The 23404-nt window shown below is 39.1% G+C and overlaps 2 protein-coding genes across 2 annotated transcripts in view; both read left to right on the top strand.

Annotated features, from left to right (window-relative positions):
* Positions 1–14144: 14144 nt before the first annotated feature.
* tbr1b (T-box brain transcription factor 1b) lies at positions 14145–19269 on the top strand. The gene is made up of 6 exons (XM_004557645.3): positions 14145–15054; positions 15359–15513; positions 15721–15842; positions 16137–16295; positions 16664–16725; positions 17611–19269. Exons 1-6 carry the CDS (start codon positions 14363–14365, stop codon positions 18452–18454), a joined length of 2034 nt encoding a protein of 677 aa, XP_004557702.1. The 5' UTR covers positions 14145–14362; the 3' UTR covers positions 18455–19269.
* Positions 19270–22205: 2936 nt separating this feature from the next.
* The window catches only part of slc4a10b (solute carrier family 4 member 10b), a 31373-nt gene continuing 30174 nt past the window's right edge, over positions 22206–23404 (top strand). Inside the window, exon 1 of the mRNA XM_004557646.4 lies at positions 22206–22403. Coding sequence (XP_004557703.2) covers positions 22356–22403 — 48 coding nt within the window. The 5' untranslated portion in view covers positions 22206–22355. The remainder of the gene's footprint in view (positions 22404–23404) is intronic.

Here is a 23404-nt window from a genome sequence, read left to right as displayed (position 1 = left end):
CATTTTTTATTACTTGATTTGTTTTCAACTTGCAAATATATAATACAGTATGAATATATAATATATAGATTGGTATATGCATCCATTCATAACAAAGAGTGCGTGTGATATTACTTCATATTATATCTTTAGCACGTTTATACATTTTTATTTTAAAAATAATGAACTTTCAAAGATATATCACATTTCTAAAGCTATAATATTTCATACACACACACACACACACACTTTTTTTTTCTGAAACAAGACACCTCTCTCACTTTATGGTGGGTTTTGGATCTCAAGGAATAATAATATATTATGTATTAGAAATGCCCATCATCTGTATTAAATTAATCAAACATAAATTATATCTGGAATGATTAACGTAGTAATTCTCGTCATTCCTCCCCATTTTCCACTTAAGCCAGAATAATATAAAGCAGCTGTTTATCTCGGTGTAGAAACATTTCCAACTTTCAGATACTTTTATGACCATATGTTCATTAAGATTGTCCACAGAGATACTCTCACTCATTAGATGGCAAATTACCCTGCTATCTGCTACTTATTGTTTTATCACAGGCAATATTTAACTGTTTATATGGGCGCATTTATTTTAATGATTATAGGAACGTGATATGAGTCTTCTTTCATTTCAACTGTGCTATTCAAAGTAATAAAGTGACTGAAGATGTGCCAGTTTTAAATTACGTTACACTGCTACACCGCTACGCTGTCATGTGACTGGAAAACAACGGCAGTTTTTTTTCCCTTTGATACGTTAAAAGAGACCGAACAAGGAAACACAGGTGTTTTATAAATACACGTTTATTTTTTACAGTGTGTAGCGATCATTTGACTAAACCTGAATCATTTTTAAACAGCAGCATCATTTCATGACTACCGCAGCATTTATTCACACCTTTGCAAAGATTGCAGTGATTTTCACCATTCAGTGTGATGATGTTTGAGAAAACGGGGACACTGTGTTGGAACACTTTGTTGTGCAGTGAGGCCTTTGCAGACCTTCAGCTTTGGGTTGGTAACACTTGTGCTGGATAGATGAGCTGGTGTGAAGACTGCAAACAACATTTTTTTCTCTTTTTACAAGTGCTGAATATTAGAACTCACTTACAACAATCAAGTACCCCTAAAAGACCGACTGATTTGTTAGTTCAGATTTAACCTCCTAAGACCCGAACTCTTCCACGGCATGCATTTTTCATTTATCTTTGATATTTGGTCACATTGGGGCCCGATGAATGTAAAAACAAAGAATTACCAGATTTTTTTTTTTTACCTTATTTTTGTTTTTAATAAAAATAAGAGCCACATATGAGGATATTCATGTAAAATTGTGATAGAACAGTAGCAGTATAATGTCCTCATAAGTGGATATCAGGCCCTTGTAGAGCAAAATTTAGTATTTTGGTCTAAATAACCCAAAATGTGATGTCCACAAATGTGGACGCCAGGTCCTAGGAGGTTAAATGATATCTGCTGCTGAGCCTGTCTTTGTATTATATAAATAGCTCCAAAGGGTGTAAGTAAGTGATGTTATAATGCTATTAACTACCCTGAACTAATGAGTCATTAGACTAATGCAATATTCTCACACAATGCAACCTTTCTGTAGAGGGAAATAATGAAAAGACCAGCCAACTGGAGTATTACAAACGTGAATATTACCTACATATTGATCTGACGTAATGTGTCAGACATAATGCATGTTTCTTTTGGAGTGATATAAACCGCATAATTCTTCTCACATCACATCATGCGAGCCGAGAAGAGAATTTATTCTCTCCTTTTTTTTTGGCAAATACATATCCCTAATGATCCTCTCTGGTTAATCTGTGAACAGTCGAACATTGTGCTGCCTGCATGCTTTTCTCTCTGGGATCATGAACAGCTGCTTGCTCATAATTATGTTGTCATTCATTGTTATTTGGAAGAGGAAACTCGTACCGACAGCTATAATTTTTTATTTATTTTTTTTGATAATTCCATACACTATATTTACTCACGGGTGTATACAGCAATGTGAACTGTTTGTGAAAAGTTCGCTTTAGCTGTAATGACTGTTGTTGTCATCATTTTCAGAAAAATACGAGATCCATCTTTCTCCTTGGGGCATTTGCTAGCGGAGCTGGTAGATCTGAAATATATTTAAGAGCTATAAAAAAAAATGGAAGAGGATGAAAAAAAAAGAGAGAAGGATATGGATTGAGACGGAGAAGTAGCAGGCTGATTACAAGGTGTCAAAATTGCCAGGAGCAAGAAGGTGAAAGCAATCAGGGGTGAGAAGAGTGCAGCATTCGTGAGGGGCAACTAATTATCCATCTCATTTGTGGAGAGAAGCATTTGAGGCAGCTCTAGCCCACTGAATGGTGACAGATTGGTGCGGAGGAGAGGGGAGGTGTTAGAACAATGGAGCCCAGCTCACCATCATTACTGCATGCTAATCAGCAGTGCTTCTGCACCATCAGTCGGTGCTGCAGCAAGTTCGGGGAGACAGGGAAGTCACCAGCTTCAGGGGACTATAGTCATTCCTAAGTAGGGAAGAGAGGGAAGAAGCATGCACAGTATAGCTGCGTGCAATTTGTTATTGTCTTTTTTAGGCTATCTTACGTCTATCCAAGTTGAAATAATTGTACAATGAGTGTTTCACATGCATTTAAGAGTAATAGTTATGTAGGGAATATACTAGGCAGTTTAATGGCTATATTCATGCCAATGCCATTAAAAGTCTGAGTTATAGTTTGAGTGTTATGAAACTGTTATGAAATTAATGCACCACCTCTCTTGAGATGGATATAAGTTTAAAAATTCAAACATCACTGTGTGAATATTTATTATATAACTAACTAACTAGATAACTGATTCTTCTGTGACCAATATTTAAAGAAGACCAGTCAGGTGCAAAAGAGTGCAAAGGGAGATTTTCATTTGTGGTTTTTCAGTCATATAGTAAAACTACTTTAATAAAAAATAAATCAAAAATTGTAAAAATGTATTTTAATAAGTAGTAAATATCTATGACATTTCCTTTTCTTCTAGTTTTGTTGTTACAATTGACTATATGTAATATTTCCCTATAGACATAACATTTGTTTATGTTTGGTTTCTGACAATAATTGATACAAAGCAATTAGTGTTGTAATACATTCAAACAACAATAATGATTAAAATATCTCAACTCTATAAAAGAAACATACCCTTTTCTTTATTGGCCATTAATTGGATTATAACGGCAATAGACAATAGAGCGAAGAGTCACCATTGCCCTAAATCATTATTTTCAACAATTACTCTTTTAAATATTTAAACAATGTTTATTAAATTGTGCAATTGCTAAGGAAATATAACACAAATGGAAAAAATAGATTGTTAAAGGGTTTAATCAAATGGAAACAAAACAGAGAGATAGCAAGTGGATTAAGGTCACATGGCTAGAGTGCCCTCTTCACATCAATGTCATTTAGATAATTAACAACTTAGGAGAGAAGCATATTCAACTGTCTGTGCACTGGTCACCGTTGGCATGAGAGACTGCCAACTCTCATGGCGTTGTGAGCTGAGAGTATCACCTCACAGTTGTCTTGCCATGCGTTGGGCTCCTTGTGCTCCCTGTGCAGAAGTGGTGGAGCTGACTTTGTGTTCGATTAAATGTGTTGAAGCCATCGCTGCCTGTGCAAAGTCTCAGAACGGCCCCTCTCCATTGTGTTTGTTTCAGTGCTGGTCTGAGAGCCCTGATTTCTGGAGCAGAGATTTGGCAGTCACAGCAAGTGATGACAGAGGCAGTGGTGAGATCGCACCCGGAACCCCAAAGGAGGCTCACATTTCAGGCGGATGAGAGGTCCATTCAATACACAGAACACAAAAGCACTGATCAGTGGAGTTTGATGATGCTATTGTTCTGAAACCTCACTGTTCAGCCACTACAGTAAAGACAACTTTTATTTTATTTTTTTATTTGGGGAGGGCTGAAGTGTTGGGTATTTGCAAACTTCTGAACTTTTTGAAGACATTTAGCTGCCAACTTGAAAAAAAAAATTACAACTGAAAGTCTGGCTCTCAAGATGTCATCCTCCTGTTATTTTATTGTCGCCGTTAAATCAGTGTAGGTTGTTTTTCTTCTTGACACATGGGGGTGGGATTGAGCATGGGGATGTTTGCGGAATGGTAACTTGCAACTCAAGGGTTAAGGCAGCATGAAAGAATCCATTCTCGGTTTAATGACCTAGCCTTGCTGGGCGAGGACGACAGGGAACATGCTCTTGACTTGTACTGAATTTGCCAATTAACACCTCCAATAACAGGCTGCCTCTGAACATCACTAGTGTAGAGAAAGGAGGAGCAACTCTCATGCTTTGTTTTTCAGCCTCTGATCTCGTAATGATAAGGTCTGTGATTTCTTCATATGCAGAAAATGATTTTGCCTTATACACCATTTGGTTAAACCTATCATAGCAGAATTCTCTATTGTTCCAGTAGCTCTGAGAGAAACCCTTAGTTCAAGAGCTGTGTTTTCACTAATTATCAGGCTGGCAAAGTTGGAAATATTTTATTTTTCCTCATGCTACTTGAATCCTTACGTAGTTATTGGGCATTCTATTTTTCGCACACAGCCATATGGCCAAGTAGAGCTTCAGTTAGACACATGGCTGGTATCTAAGATACACCGTGCTTGATTAGCTTTTTCCCTTCTTATTGTTGCACATGAAAATACGAGACAACAGTGCTGTCCTTGATAGATGTTTCAGGAAAAGATCTTTCCCTTCAAATAAGGTCCCCATTCTAGTCACCCCTCTGGTTTCACACATGCTTATCAGACTCCCAAACAACACCTAGTACAGGTGTGAATATCAAAATCCCCAGTGAAAATCACAGTAGATTCTCTCATGTGGTCTTCGGAGTCCTATTACATACAGCAGTGGCTATGCATCGGGGCTGGGATGCTGCTGGCTAACAGCAACTGCAAAAACACCTTTGGCTAAGTGTAAGGTGGACCTCCTTACACCAAATGTGCTTAATGACTAAAAGAAAAAAAAACCAACCACACTTATCTAATTGAAAAAAGGTGCCTAAGTGTACAGTAGCTGGTTGTTGCCCGGTACAATCACACCATAACACAGTTGTTTCGCAATTCATTAGCAGGTACTTTCACAATATACAATAATTGAAAGATGGCTGCATAATTGATAGCAGTTCACACCATAGGGAAAGTGCAGTGATCCATCTAATGATAGTAATAAAGTGTAGAAAGATGGGATGAAGATAATACCGCTTGAAGTGTGAGCTATGTACATTTGTGATGAGAAAGGCCTCACACTGAGACTTTGTCAACATAACAGACACCAACACCGTGAAGATGTTAGTCATATTCATGCCATTAGCACCGAAGAGATTCACAATGTACCTCCTTGAGGTTAGCAGATCATAGCTCTTATTTTCATTCTGACCACCTTTGTGTCGTGTGTAGAAGAATATGAACCTTGTTAGAGATGCTACATACAAATCAATTCATTTATTCAGTGTTAAGAAACCATCTGGCTTGATCAGAACTGAAAGTCATCCTGGCAGGCCACTTTACTGACTGACACCTCATAGAATTAGTGGGAGGACGGCTTAATTTACCGTCTTTGCTCAGCTCAGACAACACGGTTTATCATCTTGCCGCATTCTAAGCTCAGATATGAACTGAAAAGTCCTCCGCAAGCTCCAGTTACCTTGAGTCTTTGTTACAGCAATGAACAGATTCAGCATATCTTGTTGTTTATTAGTCTTAGATAGTGAGATATAACACTTTTTGTGTTCTCTTTGTGGAAGCTGTGAAAATGGCACGCCATATGTAATACACTTGCTTGCTGTTGGTCTTGCCAATTCCCCCAAGATTGGTAATTCCTGTGCCAATGCTCGCACTCTCTCTTTGTCCTTGTGATTTGATTGAGCTTGTTGGATTGGATTGGTTTCTTTTGATGCTGTGTCTGGTGTTTAGTTGTTGATTTGATGTCACTTGCAGTCCGTTTAAAATAACCATTTGAACCAGAACATACGTGTTCGGTTGTACCTCCGAGCTACTGATAAAACGGAAATAATAATACTAAAATTTTTTTTTCCTGAATTGCACATAGTAAATAGGGGTCCAAAGCAAATGGGAAACAGATAAACCAAAATATAATCCTGTGATGTTTTTTTTTTCCTCTTCTAATTCTGCACAAAACAAATTGGCTGCATATTTTGTTCACACCTTGTGTAACTGGGGGATAGCAAGCGCAATCCTCCCTCGTCATACCTGTGACAACAACCTGCAAAGTGCTCCCAGTGCCCTAATCTGCAAGGTAGAGACCTGCTGCTGCTGCATGTAGATGTTGTTTTCTTTTTCCGTAGATTCTTGTCCCTGTGGTTTTTACATTTACACACCCACGAGAATCACACAAGGTAAAAGAAAATATGCGAGTGTCTCACAAGCTAACATTTTTTTTCCCTCAAAAACATGTTCACGTTCAGTAGAAAGCAATAAAGGCATACTGATGGTGTTTGATTTGGAAATGGCAGTCAGACCGTGATTTTAGCATCAACAGATGGCCAGTAGATTGGTTTAAATGAGTAACACCACTGCCTGCTTTAGAGTTGGCTCAAGTAGTAGAGTAGTGTACTACTGTCTTATCATATCTCCTTGTGTGAATGATGATGTCACCATGATAGATGCTACTCAAGTGGGATCAGACCTGCTCAGTGATGCCTGTAGAGACCAGCTCAGGGAGATCCCTGTCTGGCTGCATTATTCAACAATACTCCGTACCTCTCCCAGGGAAAAAAAAAGGACTGTTGAATATTTGAAAAATGGATTTGATTTTTTATTTAAGTGTATAGATGTGGAAGGGAGAAGGGGGAAAAATAGAAATAGTGCCAGTCGGTGCAGCCTGGAAGGCCACCAAGGCAAGTTGCCGAGTTTTTCTTACTGATCTACGGGACTTCTTGGCTGTATCACTTGGGGACGTTTTGGAAAAGTGCGCTACTTCGAGGGCCTTTTGACTGCAACTACGAATTGACAGATCATTGATCATTTTAGTTTCACAAATATGTCTACTAGTTAGTTGAGAATTTCATATATCTGTTTTGTGGCTGTGCTCGTGGCTTCTGTCGTCGCACCTTGCAAAGCAGTTTTGAAGTCCTAAAATTTGAAAGCGAAAAAAGGCTCCTGGTCTCCCCTGGAATTCTGGGCTGTTTTGATAAATTGAATGAATCAATATTTCAGTTGTAACATAAGAAAGGAAATCTGCTCATTGATAACGTACCAGACATTGTGCCAGACAGTGATAGCCTATTTTCAAAACGGCAGCGTAAAGGAAAAAAAAAAACAACAACCAAAAAAACAACAACATGGCTGCAGAACCACTGCTCAGATCCTGACGAGCCAAGCCGAGTATTGATCCATCTGGCTCTGAAGACACTGTCATGTCACCTTTGCATTTAAGTGTTATCTTGTCAGCTTCAAATGATCTAGCTGTCAGATCTGGAGAAAGCTGGCCTGCGTGATGTTGCTTTGTCTCTAATGTCCAGCTGTTGCTGTGCCGGTCTGTGCCAGGAAAGAATATTTGAATCCCATGTTTATTCTGTTTTTAAATGTTGATTTGCCTAATCTGCTCATATGCAACGACTTAGTCACGTCTTTATAATTTTCCAGGTTGTGTGTCTGTGCACCTGTGTCACCGTGCAACGTGCGTTTGTGTAATGCCATCAAATTCCACATAATGTGTGACAGTTGATTCTTACAGCCACCGTTTCATTCAGTTTCCATTTCCTTTCCTAGCGTCACCCATTCTCTCAGATAATTAAACAGACAACTTACAGTGAATGTTATAAGAAGCTCCCTAGCAGCAAAAACTAAGTGTAAATTGCTTCAAAATTGATTCCCCTTTCCCCCCAGCAGATGTAACTGATAGTTAAAGGGTGGGAGCCTAGCTTCTTGGTGAAAGGGCACAAACTCTTTCAACCAAGGTGTGGTAACAGGGTGAAAATTTGAAAGTAAATTCCCTCACTGATAATGTATCCTACATCCCACTAATGATAGCACACCCACTGTATTGTGCTCACAGCACTAATTTCCTTGTTTTCACTCACATACGCTGCAAATGTTTTTCCTCTGTTCTATGATTTATCTTTTCCTCCCCCCTCCTCATATATGAATCGGTGTTCAGTGTCCAATTTCTAATTTAGTCCCTGTGTAGTGGCTTAGTTTGCCGGTCATTTAAGGAGTGGATCAGTTCCTAAAAAGCTTTTGGAGATGCTGCAGGCCAGTGAGTGTGTTGGGCTGCTATAAAGGCAACAGTAGGACATCGGCCAGTAGTTCACACTTGTTGGAGCACACTGGTGAGGCTGTGAAGATGGATTCGGTCTTGATTATAAGGTACTGTTTGTATTTCTCATCTTTTAATCAGTGTGAAATATTCACGCTGCATCCTTTTCTCTTCTCTACATACCATTCCCGCACCATGCAGTGATCTGCGGAGATGCAGGTGTATGGTGTAAACAACAAAAGGGAAAATCTAATTGATCACTACAGTTCTTTCTTTCTGAACATCGGCAAAGTTTGACAAGAAAACCAACTGGTTTCCATGTGTTTGTTTGTGACAGCCTAGATGTGAGTGGTGGAGACATAAATCATGTCGGATTTATTTTTCCTCTCAACTTGGAACATAGTTCTCTTCCCCGTAGAATTCAGAACTGATCATTAACCTTTCCTTTAGTTCTTTCCCTTGCCTGGTCACATTTCCTCTTTATTTGGTTCCTGGCCCCATATGCCACTTTCCTATTTCCTGCCTGCAGACAGCAGGGAGTAGCTCTATTATCACCTTCCTAGAGCTGTCTTTGAATGTGAGAGGCAATTCCATTTCACTCAGCCATGGGGAGGAGGAGGAGGATGAGGAGGAGGAGGAAGAAAAAAAAAACACGCCATAGAGCACAGAGAAATTGGTTTAGGTTACTTCTCGTAGCTGAATGTAAGACTATTTTGCTTTGTCTTGTTGGATTTCTTAGATTTAGAGACCCTACCATGAAGAGCCCGCAGTGAATGTGCAGGGTTTTTGTTGTATAGTTTTAAATCAGAGCAAAGGTTAAGTGCCGGCTATCATGTCAGGTTATTGTGTGAACAATTTATCGTCAACTCCATTGAGAAGTCATCTTTTGAAATATTAACAATCCCGAAGCATTTATATTCCACTACTGTGAAGCTGTGCTAAAGATATCGAAGATGTCTCTAATGCTTTCACTCTCAAGTGTGTTCGCTACATTTTGCAGCATTTTACTCGAAGCCTGTGTTATTTTTGGGCTTCCCTAAGTCTTATTCCAGCTTTTATCTGTGCCTAGTTCTTTGGAATGGTAGGGCTCTTGACAATATTGCTCCTGGATAAATTAAACATGAGTTACGTAGAGTGATAATCTGTGGGCCTCTCTTTTCACACTGCATTCCCAATGAGCTGTGTGTTGGCCTGGTGTTGTTGCCTGTGATTTTAATGAAGATTATTCTTGTAACACGACAGTCGCCTGTTTGCTCCTAGTCCTCCCCAAATATTTTCTCTTCAAACCGAGAATTTTGCTTTCTTTCAAGTGATCTGTGCAACATTTGCGCTTTATTTTAAAAGTATTTATGTTGCGGGTCAAAATCATCAGTTTGTCACGGATGTAATTAAAATATTTAGGCACCAAATCACATACCTGGCTGTTGTTTTTGGATTAAACATTCATCATCATGTCAGCGCACTTATCGATTAAACAATTCACTGGCAGACAGCTGTGACTGGGTAATTAGTAGGTATTTTCTTCCTGTCTAAGCAGAACTGTACTGTAAAAAGCCAAAGCTTAAGCTGGATTGAAGCCCTCTGTTTTCTTTTGTTCAGATATAGGTTTATAGTGCTCGAAAAAACCTCAGAGTATTCTCTGAGGAGCAAGTGCACACTTCATGGCATGGCCACTCTTAAGATGGAACTGCTGTTTTATAAATAATTTCAAAGTTACAAACATCAGCCTCACAATCACAGCGATTCAATGATATTCATTTGGCATAAGTCAGTTTCATTTCTCTGTGCTCTTCATCAGAAATGGCTTAAAAAGTAGAGTTAGTGTGAATTTTTTATGCTATGGGCTTAGTGGGGACAGTGGCCATGTTCTTCACTTGCAGACGTCTGACAGTGCATGGCAGCAGAAATAACAAAATGGTCACAAACCCCAACTGCACTCCCTGGGTCACACCGGCTCTTTAAAATTTAAAGAGACTAGCAGGAAACCAAACAGTTGATAACAGGTCAGTAGCAGGTGATAAAAGAAGTTTTGGTAGGGACATTAGCCCTTCCGCTAACTTTGTGTTTCCTGACATTAGATCCATGCAATTTGCTTAGCCAAATAATACACATCCGAGAGCATGAAGGAGCTGTGGGCATTACTCTCAGGGATTGCAGTACCCTGAGGAGTGCAGTGTTTCACAAGTGCTACTTTGCTGCAGAATTGGTATTAGACGAAATTCACACATTTATAATTAAGCATATTATTATGACATACTTTTTCCTGTATAGGTTTTGTAAAGGGGAAGCTCAGTTTATGAATCAGATTGTTATTTCAGTGGTGTGCCACACTGTCATTGTCCTGTGACACACACACGAAAAAGAAAGTAATAGATAAATAAATAAATAAAAACTCATGCCAAAGTTAGGAAAAATTCACAAAAAATGTGTGCCTTTAAGAGATGAGTAAATGGTAAGTAACTGTGTGAGATGACATATTAATTGTCTGCCACGTGGGACGGTTCATATTCTTATGACCTTGCAAAATATACATGTTAAATAATAAATCTGGATTAGTTGTTTGCAATAAAAAAATAAAACTGCAAATTAATAACTATAAATAAATAAATACACTGTATTAAATAGTATTAAATGTAAGAAACTAGGTAACATAGATTGAAGCTGAAGGAATAAACGGTGTAACCCAATAACAAAATGGGCATTTAAAATGGGAAATGCTGCTGCAGGATTTTAATAAGTTAGAACGATAGAAGGATATGTGCATTTGGTTTAAGGTGAAAAATCCCTACAGTGCAGTTCTGTTATGGTATTATTACTCCACACTGAACATCCTGATCACCTGTCCTGAGGTTAATTTGCTGTGAGCTTTGCGGTAAAGAATCGCGTTTGAGTCTGGTCTGACTGGGCGACCCTTAAAGGACATCAATAATGAGCAGGTGTAGGAGTGCACTTCTGCGTAGACGCGTGTCTCTGTGTGTCCAGGGAGGACGACTAATAAGGGTTTAAAAGCCACAACTGTCCACTCCGCCCCTTAGCAGCCCCCCCAGCTGTCTTTTCTGCCAGAAAGCACCCTGATTCCCTCTGACAGAGCAGATCACTGATGGCAAGAAACCACAGGGGGCAATAGTTATGTTAGCATAGCACAAAGCATCGCCACACTTGATCGGGTTAGTGGCGCTGGTTAATTACAGAGTTAAGGTAAATGCACGTTTCCTGGTTAAACAAACAAAGCCAAAAAACCACAGTAAAAATAATAAACGAAGTCTTTGACTTTGATTTATTGATGGAAACTGCAACGTGACGTCTAGCAAACAACATATAAATAACTTAAAGTCCATCTTAAATGCATTCCCATGAAATTTTTAGTGCTGCTGTAATATAAGCCACTACCTGTCATGAATCCCAAATAACCTTGGCTCTATCCTCTTAGTTCATCCCAGTGTGCCTCATTCCTTATTACTGGCCTGACAAGGAAATGTTTACCCATCCGACAAGAGACAAGCCATTTCATAGTCAGAAAAAGCAATTTCACCTGACTGGAGTAGCACACTATGTCCCCATATCCTTGCTGGCAATAATTTTGTTGTCATTTTGTGTGCTGTGGTCATATCATTGAAGTGACAGTGCTGGGCATTAGGTAAAGTCCCTAAGCTGGTGCTCACTTTCAGGCTTTTTCTCTCCTTGTCATTCACATTGATTGGATTAGACCCAGGTGGCAAGCAGATTCTTTTGGCACAACAATAAAAAAAATGGTGATGTAGTGGCTGAAAAACACACGGATATTGTTTTTTTATTTTGCTGAAATTAATATTGTTATGTGGAAAACATATGCTCTTTAGAATTAAATGGATATATACTTCTTCTTCTTCTTCTTCTTCTTTTTTTAAAATTTTTTTTTCATTGTATTGAAGGCAGTTTGTGTTTGAGGGTTTTTTTTGTCTTTGATTTATTTTATATGGGTGATATAATACAGATACAGCCGTTATAATATTATTTGAAAATTGAAAAGGCATAACTGCTGTTCACACTAGATTATGCTCAGCTGGTCAATGGAGGGTGTGTACAAGGCAGGGAGCCGAGATCCTAACCTGCTCTACATCTCCCTGAGGGACAATGCTGGCTATGGGCATGACAAATCAGCCCCCTCCTCTTTGGTTATGTCCACTAGCTAGCTGAGCCAATAAATAGATGACTTAATCTGATAAACAGGCAGTGCATTACCTAGGGAAACACAGAGTTGCTGCATGGGTGATTCAACAATTGGCTTGTTGAGGGGGGGGGAAGGAAGCCCACTTTGCTTATTAAAGATCAGCGATGGAAGTGAACCATAATCCTGTAATGAGTAGAGCAGAGAGTGGCCTCTTTTCCTTGGGCACAGGCAAGCCCGTGCTTGCATGTTTCACAGGAATAGATTGTTGGAACCAGTAGCCTTTCTGTAATGACCCCTCTTGTTAGCTTCAGAAATTCATAGCTCTTCATTAGAGATACAAACTGGTGGCTGTGTTCACCAATGCAATGGACCTTTATTGGTCTTCCCTTTAGCTTCCACACAACACTGCAGTGTAACTAAACCAGAAGTTACTCAGTGAAGTAGAAATGATCAACTGAGGCAGTTAGTGATATTGTAATGGGTTTCTTGATAGTTAGTGGTGTTTCTTATCATCTATGAGAATCACCTGGTAATAATAATGCGATTAAACGGAAGTGTAAAAGTTGCCAGTGTTGAATCGATGCCTTTCGGACAGAGGATAACCTTCACAATGACACACCGTGGCTCTGGTGAACAGTGAAGTGGAAAGTTTGAAATTCAGGACAATTTACAAAGGCCTCGCAATCATAGGAAATGTATATGCGAGGAAATGTATATCAAACCACTCCCTTTGAACAGTGCTAGTGTTAACTTGGTAATAACCTTGTTAGTAAGTTAAGCTGGGAGCCATGCTGCAGCTGCTCTCTTTGCACCGGGGACTGAGCCACTGTAACTTGCGGCTATCCTAACACTTAGTTCCATCTTCTCAATCAGGACTGATTTATTTTACTGCGCCGGGGGGCTTGGTGCATTTTCGAAGTGGTCTGATTAACAATCATTTCTATTTTAGAGTTTATTTATTCTCCATCTGCTGTCGATATTCTCAAACTTACTGTCAGTTATCTCAGAGACCTGCACCCTCCTGAGATCAAATTTATTCTGTCTTTAAATATATTTCCCGAGTAATTAGATTTTACAACTCGGACTTAATGTTTTTCCCATCTCCTTCTTACGCTTGCTTTCTCAAACGGACAAAAATTAAATTAACTAAACTGCATAATGCTAATTTCTACTCAAAACTCCGAGTCCTACTTTGTGTCTCTCTGGCAGTGAGCTGTGTTTGGCACAGCAGCCCCTGTTACCAGTGCACGGGTTCATAACTTTAGTGCATAAAATATTTACCAGGACTGGGACTCATAAACACATCTTCAGTGGGACGCCATGATTTCACGCTATATCACAAACATTTTAAGGCATCAGATGCACCGCCTGTCATGGACTGTCATTTTTGGCGTGTTAATAATATATCTTGGTTTCTTCGGCAGACATACTTTGGCACTCATGGCACATAAATAGGTAAATAACGTGGATAAAGGTAAATAACGCCGCTGTCGTCACAGCTGACAGCAAAAACAATCTTCATAACTATGATATATCTTTTTTCTATTTTTTTTTTTGGTTTGTTTTTTGTTTATTTCATATACTGCTAAAAAAGAGTCTGTCTCCATATGTTTTATTCAAATATAGGCCCATGTCACACTACAAACAAATCACTTTGCTCATAGCGCTCTTCTTATCGTCCTAATTAAGAGCTGTCTAATTAAATTACAGCCCTGAGTTAACCAATCGCAGTACTTGTTTCATTAGCAAAGCAGCGAGAGTGATGGAAAGAAAATCCTTCCTGATTGCTGGATGGTGTCAATTGGCTAATTTGCTGCCTTCCGTAACTCAAGTCATCTTAAGGCGTTTCGTAGTGTTAGATTAGGAAAGGCGTGTGCAAAAGCTTGTGATATAGGTTGAGCTAATAGTAGCTTCCTATTGAGCTATGCAGGTCGAGAATTGCATCTCGCCGGCGAGTGATCTCTCCAAGAAATTTATGAATGTGGGCAGTGGCTTTTCGAGCTCCAATGGATCAGAGCTTTCGTTGCAGGACCATCCTATTATATCTGCAAGTGACAACCTGGAGAGAAGTTCACCTCTGAAAAAAAACTCCAGGGAGATGACGAATCAGTCAGAGGCAGACAATTTTCCCGACTCCAAGGACGCATCAGGGGACGTCCAGAGGGGCAAACTCTCTCCTGATCTTCACGGAGTCTCTGACATCCGTCATAATTTCGATGGATCTGCAGGAGAAAGGTGCATCTTTTCTCCATCTACCCAGCCGCAGTCAGTCTCAGCAGCTCCCAGTGCCATGTTCCCTTACCCGAGCCAGCATGGACCAGCGCACCCGGCTTTTTCTATTGGAAGTCCCAGCCGATACATGGCACATCATCCGGTCATAACCAATGGAGCTTACAACAGCCTTTTAACCAACACTTCTCCTCAAGGCTACCCGACAGCGGGTTACCCTTACGCGCAACAGTATGGACACACATACCAAGGAGGTGCTTTTTACCAGTTCTCCTCAGCGCAAGCAGGACTGGTTCCGGGGAAAGCGCAGGTGTATCTGTGCAACAGGGCCCTGTGGCTGAAGTTTCACAGACACCAAACAGAGATGATCATCACAAAGCAAGGACGGTAAGTACGCGCACTCGCTTTTTTTTTTTTTTTTTTAGAGGCATGCAACAATATTCGATAATTGTTTGCGTTACTGGAACATTTTTAGATCGAAGTTTAAATGGGCGCGTATTAAGATCATTTAAGATTATTTCCCTGAAAAAACTAAAAAATAATAAAAGCGATAATGAACTTTGTATAACACCAAGGCAAGCTCATTAATAACAAACAAAGAAATAAAACAAAAACTAAATAAAGACGCAAAATGAAAAACTAGAAAAAAATAGAGACATTTTCTAAGCCTGTGTTTCTTTTTTCCCCGCAGACGAATGTTTCCATTTTTAAGCTTCAACATTTCTGGCCTTGACCCAACTGCCCACTACAATATATTTGTGGATGTAATACTCGCCGATCCAAATCACTGGCGATTTCAAGGAGGAAAGTGGGTGCCTTGTGGAAAAGCAGACACGAATGTCATAGGTATCACATCTGCGCTTTGTAACGATTACATTTACTCGACAGTTTGATTTTGAGAACATGGTAAAAAAAAAGTGTTTTGTTTTTATACCTATAACTAAAATATGTGGTAAAAATTGTGAATGAAAATTTGTGAGGAATTTGTTTCTAAATAGTGATATATATTTTTACTTCTTTTCTTTGCCTATTTTTTCTTCTTCTTTTCAATAGGCAATAGAGTTTACATGCACCCGGATTCGCCAAATACCGGTGCGCACTGGATGCGTCAAGAAATATCATTTGGAAAGCTAAAGCTCACAAACAACAAAGGTGCCTCCAACAACACGGGGCAGGTAACAATGTGATAAGAAATGTCTGAATGATATAAATATATATTTATATGTAATACGAGCTGGAAACTGAAGTGTTTATTTTTTCCTTTTTATTCATCTCCTGATTATTATTTTTAGATGTGTCGTATTGCTTTCTCTGTGTCATTTAATTCGAAACAATAGTCGCGTGTGTCATTATAATAAACACGAAATATGAATACACAATTGTGCTAAATTAGTTTATTTTTCTTCTCAAATCATCTTTCCAAACTTTGAAATTCAAAGTCTGACAAACGTCTTTAATTGGATCTCCAGATGGTGGTTCTTCAGTCTCTCCACAAGTACCAGCCCAGGCTCCATGTGGTGGAAGTAAACGAGGATGGGACAGAAGACACCAACCAGCCAGGAAGAGTCCAGACTTTCACCTTCTCAGAAACGCAATTCATCGCTGTCACAGCTTACCAGAATACCGATGTAAGACCACTTAATATCTGACACAACACTGGAAATGTCACCAGACACCAATAGCACAGCAGCATTTATACTTTGAACATTAGCCTGTTGAAAGACGATTCAAAATATCGGGAATTCTACAATATATATATATATATACTTAAAAAACAAAGCAGAACAATAAAGTTTTAATACGAATACAATTTTTTAACCTAAATCTTAAAGCAAGACGCACACTGGGATTAATCATTTCCTGTTGACAAACACATTTTCGCGTAAAAACAAAGAACTAAATTAAACGAATTGTTATTATTATTTGCATTTATGCTGCACTGCGCTAAACGTCTGGAACACACCGTATGGATCCTTCTATGCATTTTCCCCCACAGATTACGCAACTGAAAATTGACCACAATCCGTTCGCTAAAGGATTTCGGGACAACTATGACACGTAAGATCGTCTCTCTTTTTCCTTCCTTCAAAATATTTTCTTTGTATTTGGTTGTAATTTGTGTGTGTGTGTGTGTGTGTGTGTGTGTGTGTGTGTGTGTGTGTGTGTGTGTGTGTGTGTGTGTGTATCTTTTTATGCTTCTGTAGTTTTAATTAGAAACTATAATAGCCACTTAGCTTGGGTTTTTTTCTTTGCAAAAATTTAATTTATGTATTGATAAATCTGTTGAAAATTCGTTGTATTGCTTTTGAAGTTGGAAGGAGTTCGCATGATAAATAAAATATGTACTTTTACAGGGAAAATTAATTGAACATTGGATTAATAATAACATTTCTGACTGCAAATGAAGCAATGCGCTTTTCTTTTATCATAACACACACCATAACACACACATATGCACTTGTTTGCGTGTAATAAATGTGCGCAATTGCGTCCAGAGCTCGTAACTGTACCGATTCACTGTATGTATGACAAGGTTCCTCCTTTATTTGATTCGAGCTTGTTTTTCATTGTAAATGAAAGGCGTACTAATGAGTGACGAGAAAATGAAAATCATACTCGAAACAAGGAAATAACTACACGATAACTGAGAAAGCAAGTCGGATCTATTTGACGACGTTTTCTTCGTACTGTGTAAGGCACCCGGCGTATTTCGAGCTTGGATCTAGACTGGGATGGTTTTGCAGATGTTTTCGAACCCTGCAGTTATCTCACCTTCAGAAAGAATAGTAATGGAAAACAAACTTTCCTCATGTCTACTAAACTGCTACATTACTGAAACAGAGAGGCCCCGTTGACCTTAATTTGTTTAATGTTCTGAGAACAGACTACAACACACTGTTTAGTTTCTGAATTGCTTCTCTGTTTTTCTCTCCATCTTTTCAGTGTCTACACAGGCTGCGACATTGACCGCCTAACTCCATCACCGGGTGACTCTCCGCGTTCACAGATCGTGCCGGGTGCGAGATATGCCATGCCTAGCTCTTTCCTGCAGGACCAATTTGTCAGCACTTATGCCAAATCTCGCTTTCACCCTGGCGTGGGGACTGGGCCTGGCACGGAGCGCAGCGTCCCACTCGGCAACAGCTTGCTATCCCCGCAGCAAACCGAGGAGCCCAGTGTTGCCACCCCCCCGCAGCGATGGTTTGTCACCCCTGCCAACAACCGACTGGACTTTGCTGCCTCGGCATACGACGCCGCTGATTTTGCCGGTAACGCGGCCACCTTACTGTCCTACGCAGCGGCCGGAGTGAAGGCTCTTCCCCTGCCGACTGCAGGCTGCTCCAATCGGCCTCTTGGCTATTACGCAGACCCGTCTGGCTGGGGAGGACGCACGCCGCCGCAGTATTGTGGTGTAAATAGTAAATCCAGCTCGGTCTTTTCCTGCTGGCCTACTAACACCATCGGTGGCAGAACAGGCACTAGCTACCTGTCCGAGGAGGGAGACTCCATCACCACAGAGAGATCACCCATCGGCGGCTCGGAGGAGACCAAACCTAAAGACATGACGTCTGAGTCGAGCTGGATTGAGACGCCGTCCTCCATCAAATCCATCGATTCGAGCGATTCTGGTATCTTTGAACAGGCCAAGCGGAGAAGGATCTCACCTTCTGCAACACCGGTTTCAGAGACAGTGTCCCCGTTAAAGTCTGAGCTGCTGACACCTAGAGAGTGTGAGAAAAACTGCACAAAGGACATTGGTTATTACAGTTTCTATCCTCACAGTTAAAACGAAGCAAAGCAAAGCCAATCTATCTATCTATCTATCTATCTATCTATCTATCTATCTATCTATCTATCTATCTATCTATCTATCTATCTATCTATCTATCTATCTATCTATCTATCTATCTATCTATCTATCTATCTATCTATCTATCTATCTATCTATCTATCTATCTATCTATCTATCTATCTATCTATCTATCCACAGGTTAATCAATAAAAAGTATAAAAGGACTGACATTCACAGTTAATGGCCAAAGTGTAAATTCTTCAACTACAGTTTTGCCATAATTCTGGCGCCTTGTTTCCACACTGTTACGTCAGAAAACACTGTAATTATGAATATAATGTACATAATACTGAACATTTTGGTGATAGTGACTGAATGTACACAGAACAGATAAATGATTCAAAAGTAGTTGTTTAAAAAAAAAGGAAAGCAGAGCCTCTTCTGTTAAGTAGCCTACACTGTTAGAATTAAAGATATTGAGCATCTGTACATAAATAATGTTCTTGTGTAGCATATACTGGCACAATAATCCCTGTCAGTGACAAAAAATGTGTATTTTGTACTTTATCAAAGCAGTAGGCTACCAGAGGTTTAAATGACGTTACCGATCACTGCTACATTCATAATACATGTGGTGAAAGAAATTATAAATGTTGATAATGTAGACTTAGGGTCTTTTATTTACGTATGTTTTATTTGTACTTAATTTAACCGGTCATTTTTTTTCGTAGCCTCCATGCTATGCTGTTGTGAAATTCTTCGTATCTGCTGTAATGTGACTGAAACGTAATAAATGATGATATCATCAAGTCATGTTTTATTTGATCACATCACATACGAAAGGGTTTATTATAATCTGCTATTTTCCACAAAGGCGTCATGTGGATCATCTTTCCAGAATTTCAAAGCGCAGTGCACCGTGAAGTATCTCGTCGCTGAGAGGGCTTCAAACAGTCAAGGCAGTTCTCGAATATTTAAATCCCACTGTGATCAGCCAGAACCAGACCAGAACACCTCCAATTACATCAGGCTTTAGGTAGGCAGTCCTTTCCCTCATCGGCATTCCCTCCCCAAGATGGAAGCCACAGGAAGCTTCCAAAGATATTTATTTTCAGATGGACATCGTGTCCTCTTCTGGATCCATTGATCGGCTCGGGATATGATGAGACTTTCACGGCACAAACTTTACAGCCAAGTAAAATTATAAAAAAAAGAATAATAAATTAAAATTAAATACAACGGAACAAAATGTGAGTCTTTGATTGGCGCTATAGACTTCATCGGTATTCATTTGTTTCGTTGGCCTATTCATTGTCTGACTCAACAGTAAGAGTTGTTCCTACAACATTTGGTTGGATTCGTTTTGCAGCATGTTTGCCAAAGATTGTAGAGTGAAAACTTTTGTTGTTTTTTGGTCATAGTTTCAAACACTGAAAAACTGTGAGGTTGACAAATTCTCTGTTTGGCACCCAAAGGAAATGACACGTTAAAAGAGTCTTGACTATATGTGAAAGTGTGCAGAGGAGCAGAAGACACCAAGAGAAAACAGAAGACAGGCAAACAGGCTTAATAATGAGGTAACATTTTTCTATTTATTGTTTTTTCAATAAACAATAAATAGCACATTTTTCGTTAAATTCCCGTGTAAATGACCCACCATGCTTAATCATGGGATTTTATTGGAATTATTAAACATTAATATCCATTTTTTCAAATTTATATAAGAACAGATACTAATTAAAACGGATGCTGAACAAACTCAGTGTGCACTTAATTGGAATTTGTCGTGTGAAGGAGACGCTCACAGCTGTCAATATGAGATGTGGCATTTAGCTCCTCATACTGTCAGCTATAGGCCTTCCCTGGGATAAACAGCAGATGGCGATAACTGAATACAGGTTTTATAATCAAACAACTCCTCCAATATGTGGTCCAGAGCTTTTAGGTCACCACAGAGGCAACAAAACCTGTAAGAAAACTCTCTCTTTTTTTCCTCTTCATTTTTTTTCATTAAAAAAAAAAAGATTGATTCGTTATTTATGAGTTAAGTAAGGGCATCCTGTGAGTTTCCCCTGGATTCAACTACACGTGGATGGTGATCTACACCAGATGGTGGTGCTTTACTATTTTTTGTAGCAGTTAAAAGAACCCATGCTGTTCAAAAGACTCAAATGTTTTCTGCAAGCTCTGACAAACTTGACAAACAGTCTTGTAAACACTGGCCCCGAACACAAGCTGAAGAAAGTACAACAAAAATCACATGCAAACTGTATCTGTTGGCACTGGAGAAAACGCGCTCTCTGCGAAAGCCTGTTCATCTCCACATGTCGTCTACTTTAATACAAAGCAGCAGTTTTGTTTCTTTTAAATCATTTACTCTGTTGGAGGATGACCCACGGCTGAGATGACCCCGTCCTCTAAGAAGGGGTGGGGCATGATGGGTACTTTTATGCCAAAAAGCGATTTTCAGTATTTGCCAAAACGTGATTGCTTGGGTTTAAACTGCTGTAAATTACTTATTGGCTTAAATATGTAAAATATATGTGAAATGTATCCCTCATGAATGATATCAAGTCAGCTTGAGCCACAAACAATATTCTTCTTGCAGCAGAAAGTGCAAATATATATATATATATATATATATATATATATATATATATATATATATATATATATATATATATATATATATATATATATATATTTTATTTTATTTTTTTTGGCAAAGTGACTTTTACATATCCTTTATTTATCCAATTAAAATGTGTCATGGACATTACAAATGTCTTTTTTTAATTATTATATATATATATATTTTTTTTTACAGTGATTTGGCCAGAAGGTAGCAGAAATTGAAACAAATATGACATATTAAAAAAGAAGATTTTTCAAGTGACCAAAAAGGACTGGATTGGTTCTAACAGTAACACAACAGCACAAGTAATTTCTTTATTTTACATCTAACTCCTCTGTATATCGTGTTCACTAAAGTCTATTCGCCTATATAAGTAAAACGAATATGAAAAAGCGGAGAAACATCGGAAATCCCTTTTTGGCACAACACCGGGCACAAAACCACAAGCCCCAATGGAAACTGTCGTGTATGTTTTTGTTGCTCTTCCACTTGTCCTAGCAGCATATGGACAAACATATTAAATTACAAAATAACATAATATCTTGTATTTATCAAGGTAGGACTTTGACCCGAGTGCCACCAATTTTAACAGACCTAAACAGACTCACAGCTTTTCCTTTTTCTTACGCACATTTCAGGATCCCCCAGAAGACACGTCTGCTTGTACGACGATCTCTCCGGCGAGAAGAAAAAGTAACTCTCAAAATGTTAAATATAAATGATCATCAACGTTATTTTAAATATTTAAATCAACTTGCGACTAGTTTCAGTGTGTAGGCCTAAATCAGTTTCATGCCCGTTTTTTGGTCTTAAGTAAGATATTGTGTAGCGCATGGGGGAGGGGGCCAGACAGAGCTCAGAGTTCTGCTGCAGCCTAAAAATGAAGCTATTCGTATTTATCCATAAAGTACTGGAAGCCACACTGAAACAGGAATATGTAGCCTAATAATTGGACATAAACTGGAAACAAACTGGAGGGAAACAGTTTGATATCTCCTGACAATTGGTGTCTTTCCTCTGTGCCTGAAAAAAAAAAGACAAAACATATTAAGAGTGACGCGTCCGCGTCAGCTGGCAGAGATGCGCGTGGTTTTTATGAACAGGCAGCGCGTCAGAGAAGCGCTAATCATCAGCGAGCTGCAGAGCGGCGATGATATAAACATGTGATAGTAGCTCAGTTACCGCTACACCTGACAGGATTACACGCACCGGAGGTCTCTGCTCCGTCTCTCTGATACGCTGCTCTGCTGAGAGAGGAACATGGATACTGCGGATCAGGGTGCTCAGATAGAGCCGCTGCTGCCATCGGTAAACAGAAACTGATGTCTTGGGAAAAATATTTACTAATGTACATTAATATTTCAGGACTAGTGTCAAGTTTAGTGCGTGTACTGCGTGGAGTACTGGTAAAAAAGATGTTGCTAAAAGAGGCAGGAAAAAAAAAGAAATCGGGAAGCAGATTCAAAACGTTTGGCTCTCAGATGGTTAAATAATTAAGTTAACTGTGGAGTTTTGAGGAGCTGTGGTTCACCTGCAGGGATCTACTGAAAGCACGCTGCCACTCCAATCAAGAGGAATGGCAGTATGTCAGCTCGTAATATTTTATTGAATCCATCCTTTTAGTGAGCCAAAATGTAACTTCATCTCCAGAGGCATGATGGTAAAATTTCTGAATTGAAACAGACATTGGGAGGCTTTCATTGCTACTCCTTTAAATTTCAGTATGATGCTGTGTTAATTCAGTGATGCTGTAACATGCTATAACATTTTGCAAATGTAAGGTAAATCCCTGCTGTGACAGCTGTGTTGCTATTAATACATCATAATTCTGACAGAAGTGACTTTTTATCATCATATTATGTAAATATATTATAACTTTCATCTTGTTAATGTAAAATCAGGCATAGCTACAAGTTGCACTAATAAAAGCAGGTAGTCTTCACACATTCAAATTCTGCTTGAGCATGTCATTTGGAGAAGTCATCTCATAGAGGATGTTCACAGAGGGAGGAGGACCCGTGTTCATTGGTCTCTTCTGATCGTTTTAGTGGAGATTTGTTGTCATTATCTGCTGGCTGTTATTATGAAAACAGATTTTTCCATTTCTCTGAATGCTGGGAGTTGCGACCCTCTAATATGACTTTTAGAGCCAAATATAGATTTGGCTTTGAAACGTAAGGTCACAACCTCACCTTAAAAGTCACTCAGCAGTTAAGAATTGAACAGAACTCAGTGAGTTTTAAGAATTTAAGGACTGAGTTGAGCTTTTGGAAATGTTCAACTTTAAAAATTTGATTTGGTGTTTTATT

The sequence above is a fragment of the Maylandia zebra genome, linkage group LG16 (assembly GCF_041146795.1).
Source record: "Maylandia zebra isolate NMK-2024a linkage group LG16, Mzebra_GT3a, whole genome shotgun sequence".
NCBI lineage: Eukaryota > Metazoa > Chordata > Actinopteri > Cichliformes > Cichlidae > Maylandia > Maylandia zebra.
The sequence above is the reverse complement of the archived record's forward strand: the minus strand, read 5'-3'. Positions and strand labels throughout refer to the sequence as shown.

Bases quoted from the DNA above. Each gene is read 5' to 3' on its own strand.
- tbr1b (XM_004557645.3), top strand. From the start codon at position 14,363: ATGCAGGTCGAGAATTGCATCTCGCCGGCGAGTGATCTCTCCAAGAAA. The intron at 15,055-15,358 runs GTAAGTACGCGC...TTTTCCCCGCAG, and splicing joins ATCATCACAAAGCAAGGACG to ACGAATGTTTCCATTTTTAA. The intron at 15,514-15,720 runs GTATCACATCTG...TCTTTTCAATAG, and splicing joins AGCAGACACGAATGTCATAG to GCAATAGAGTTTACATGCAC.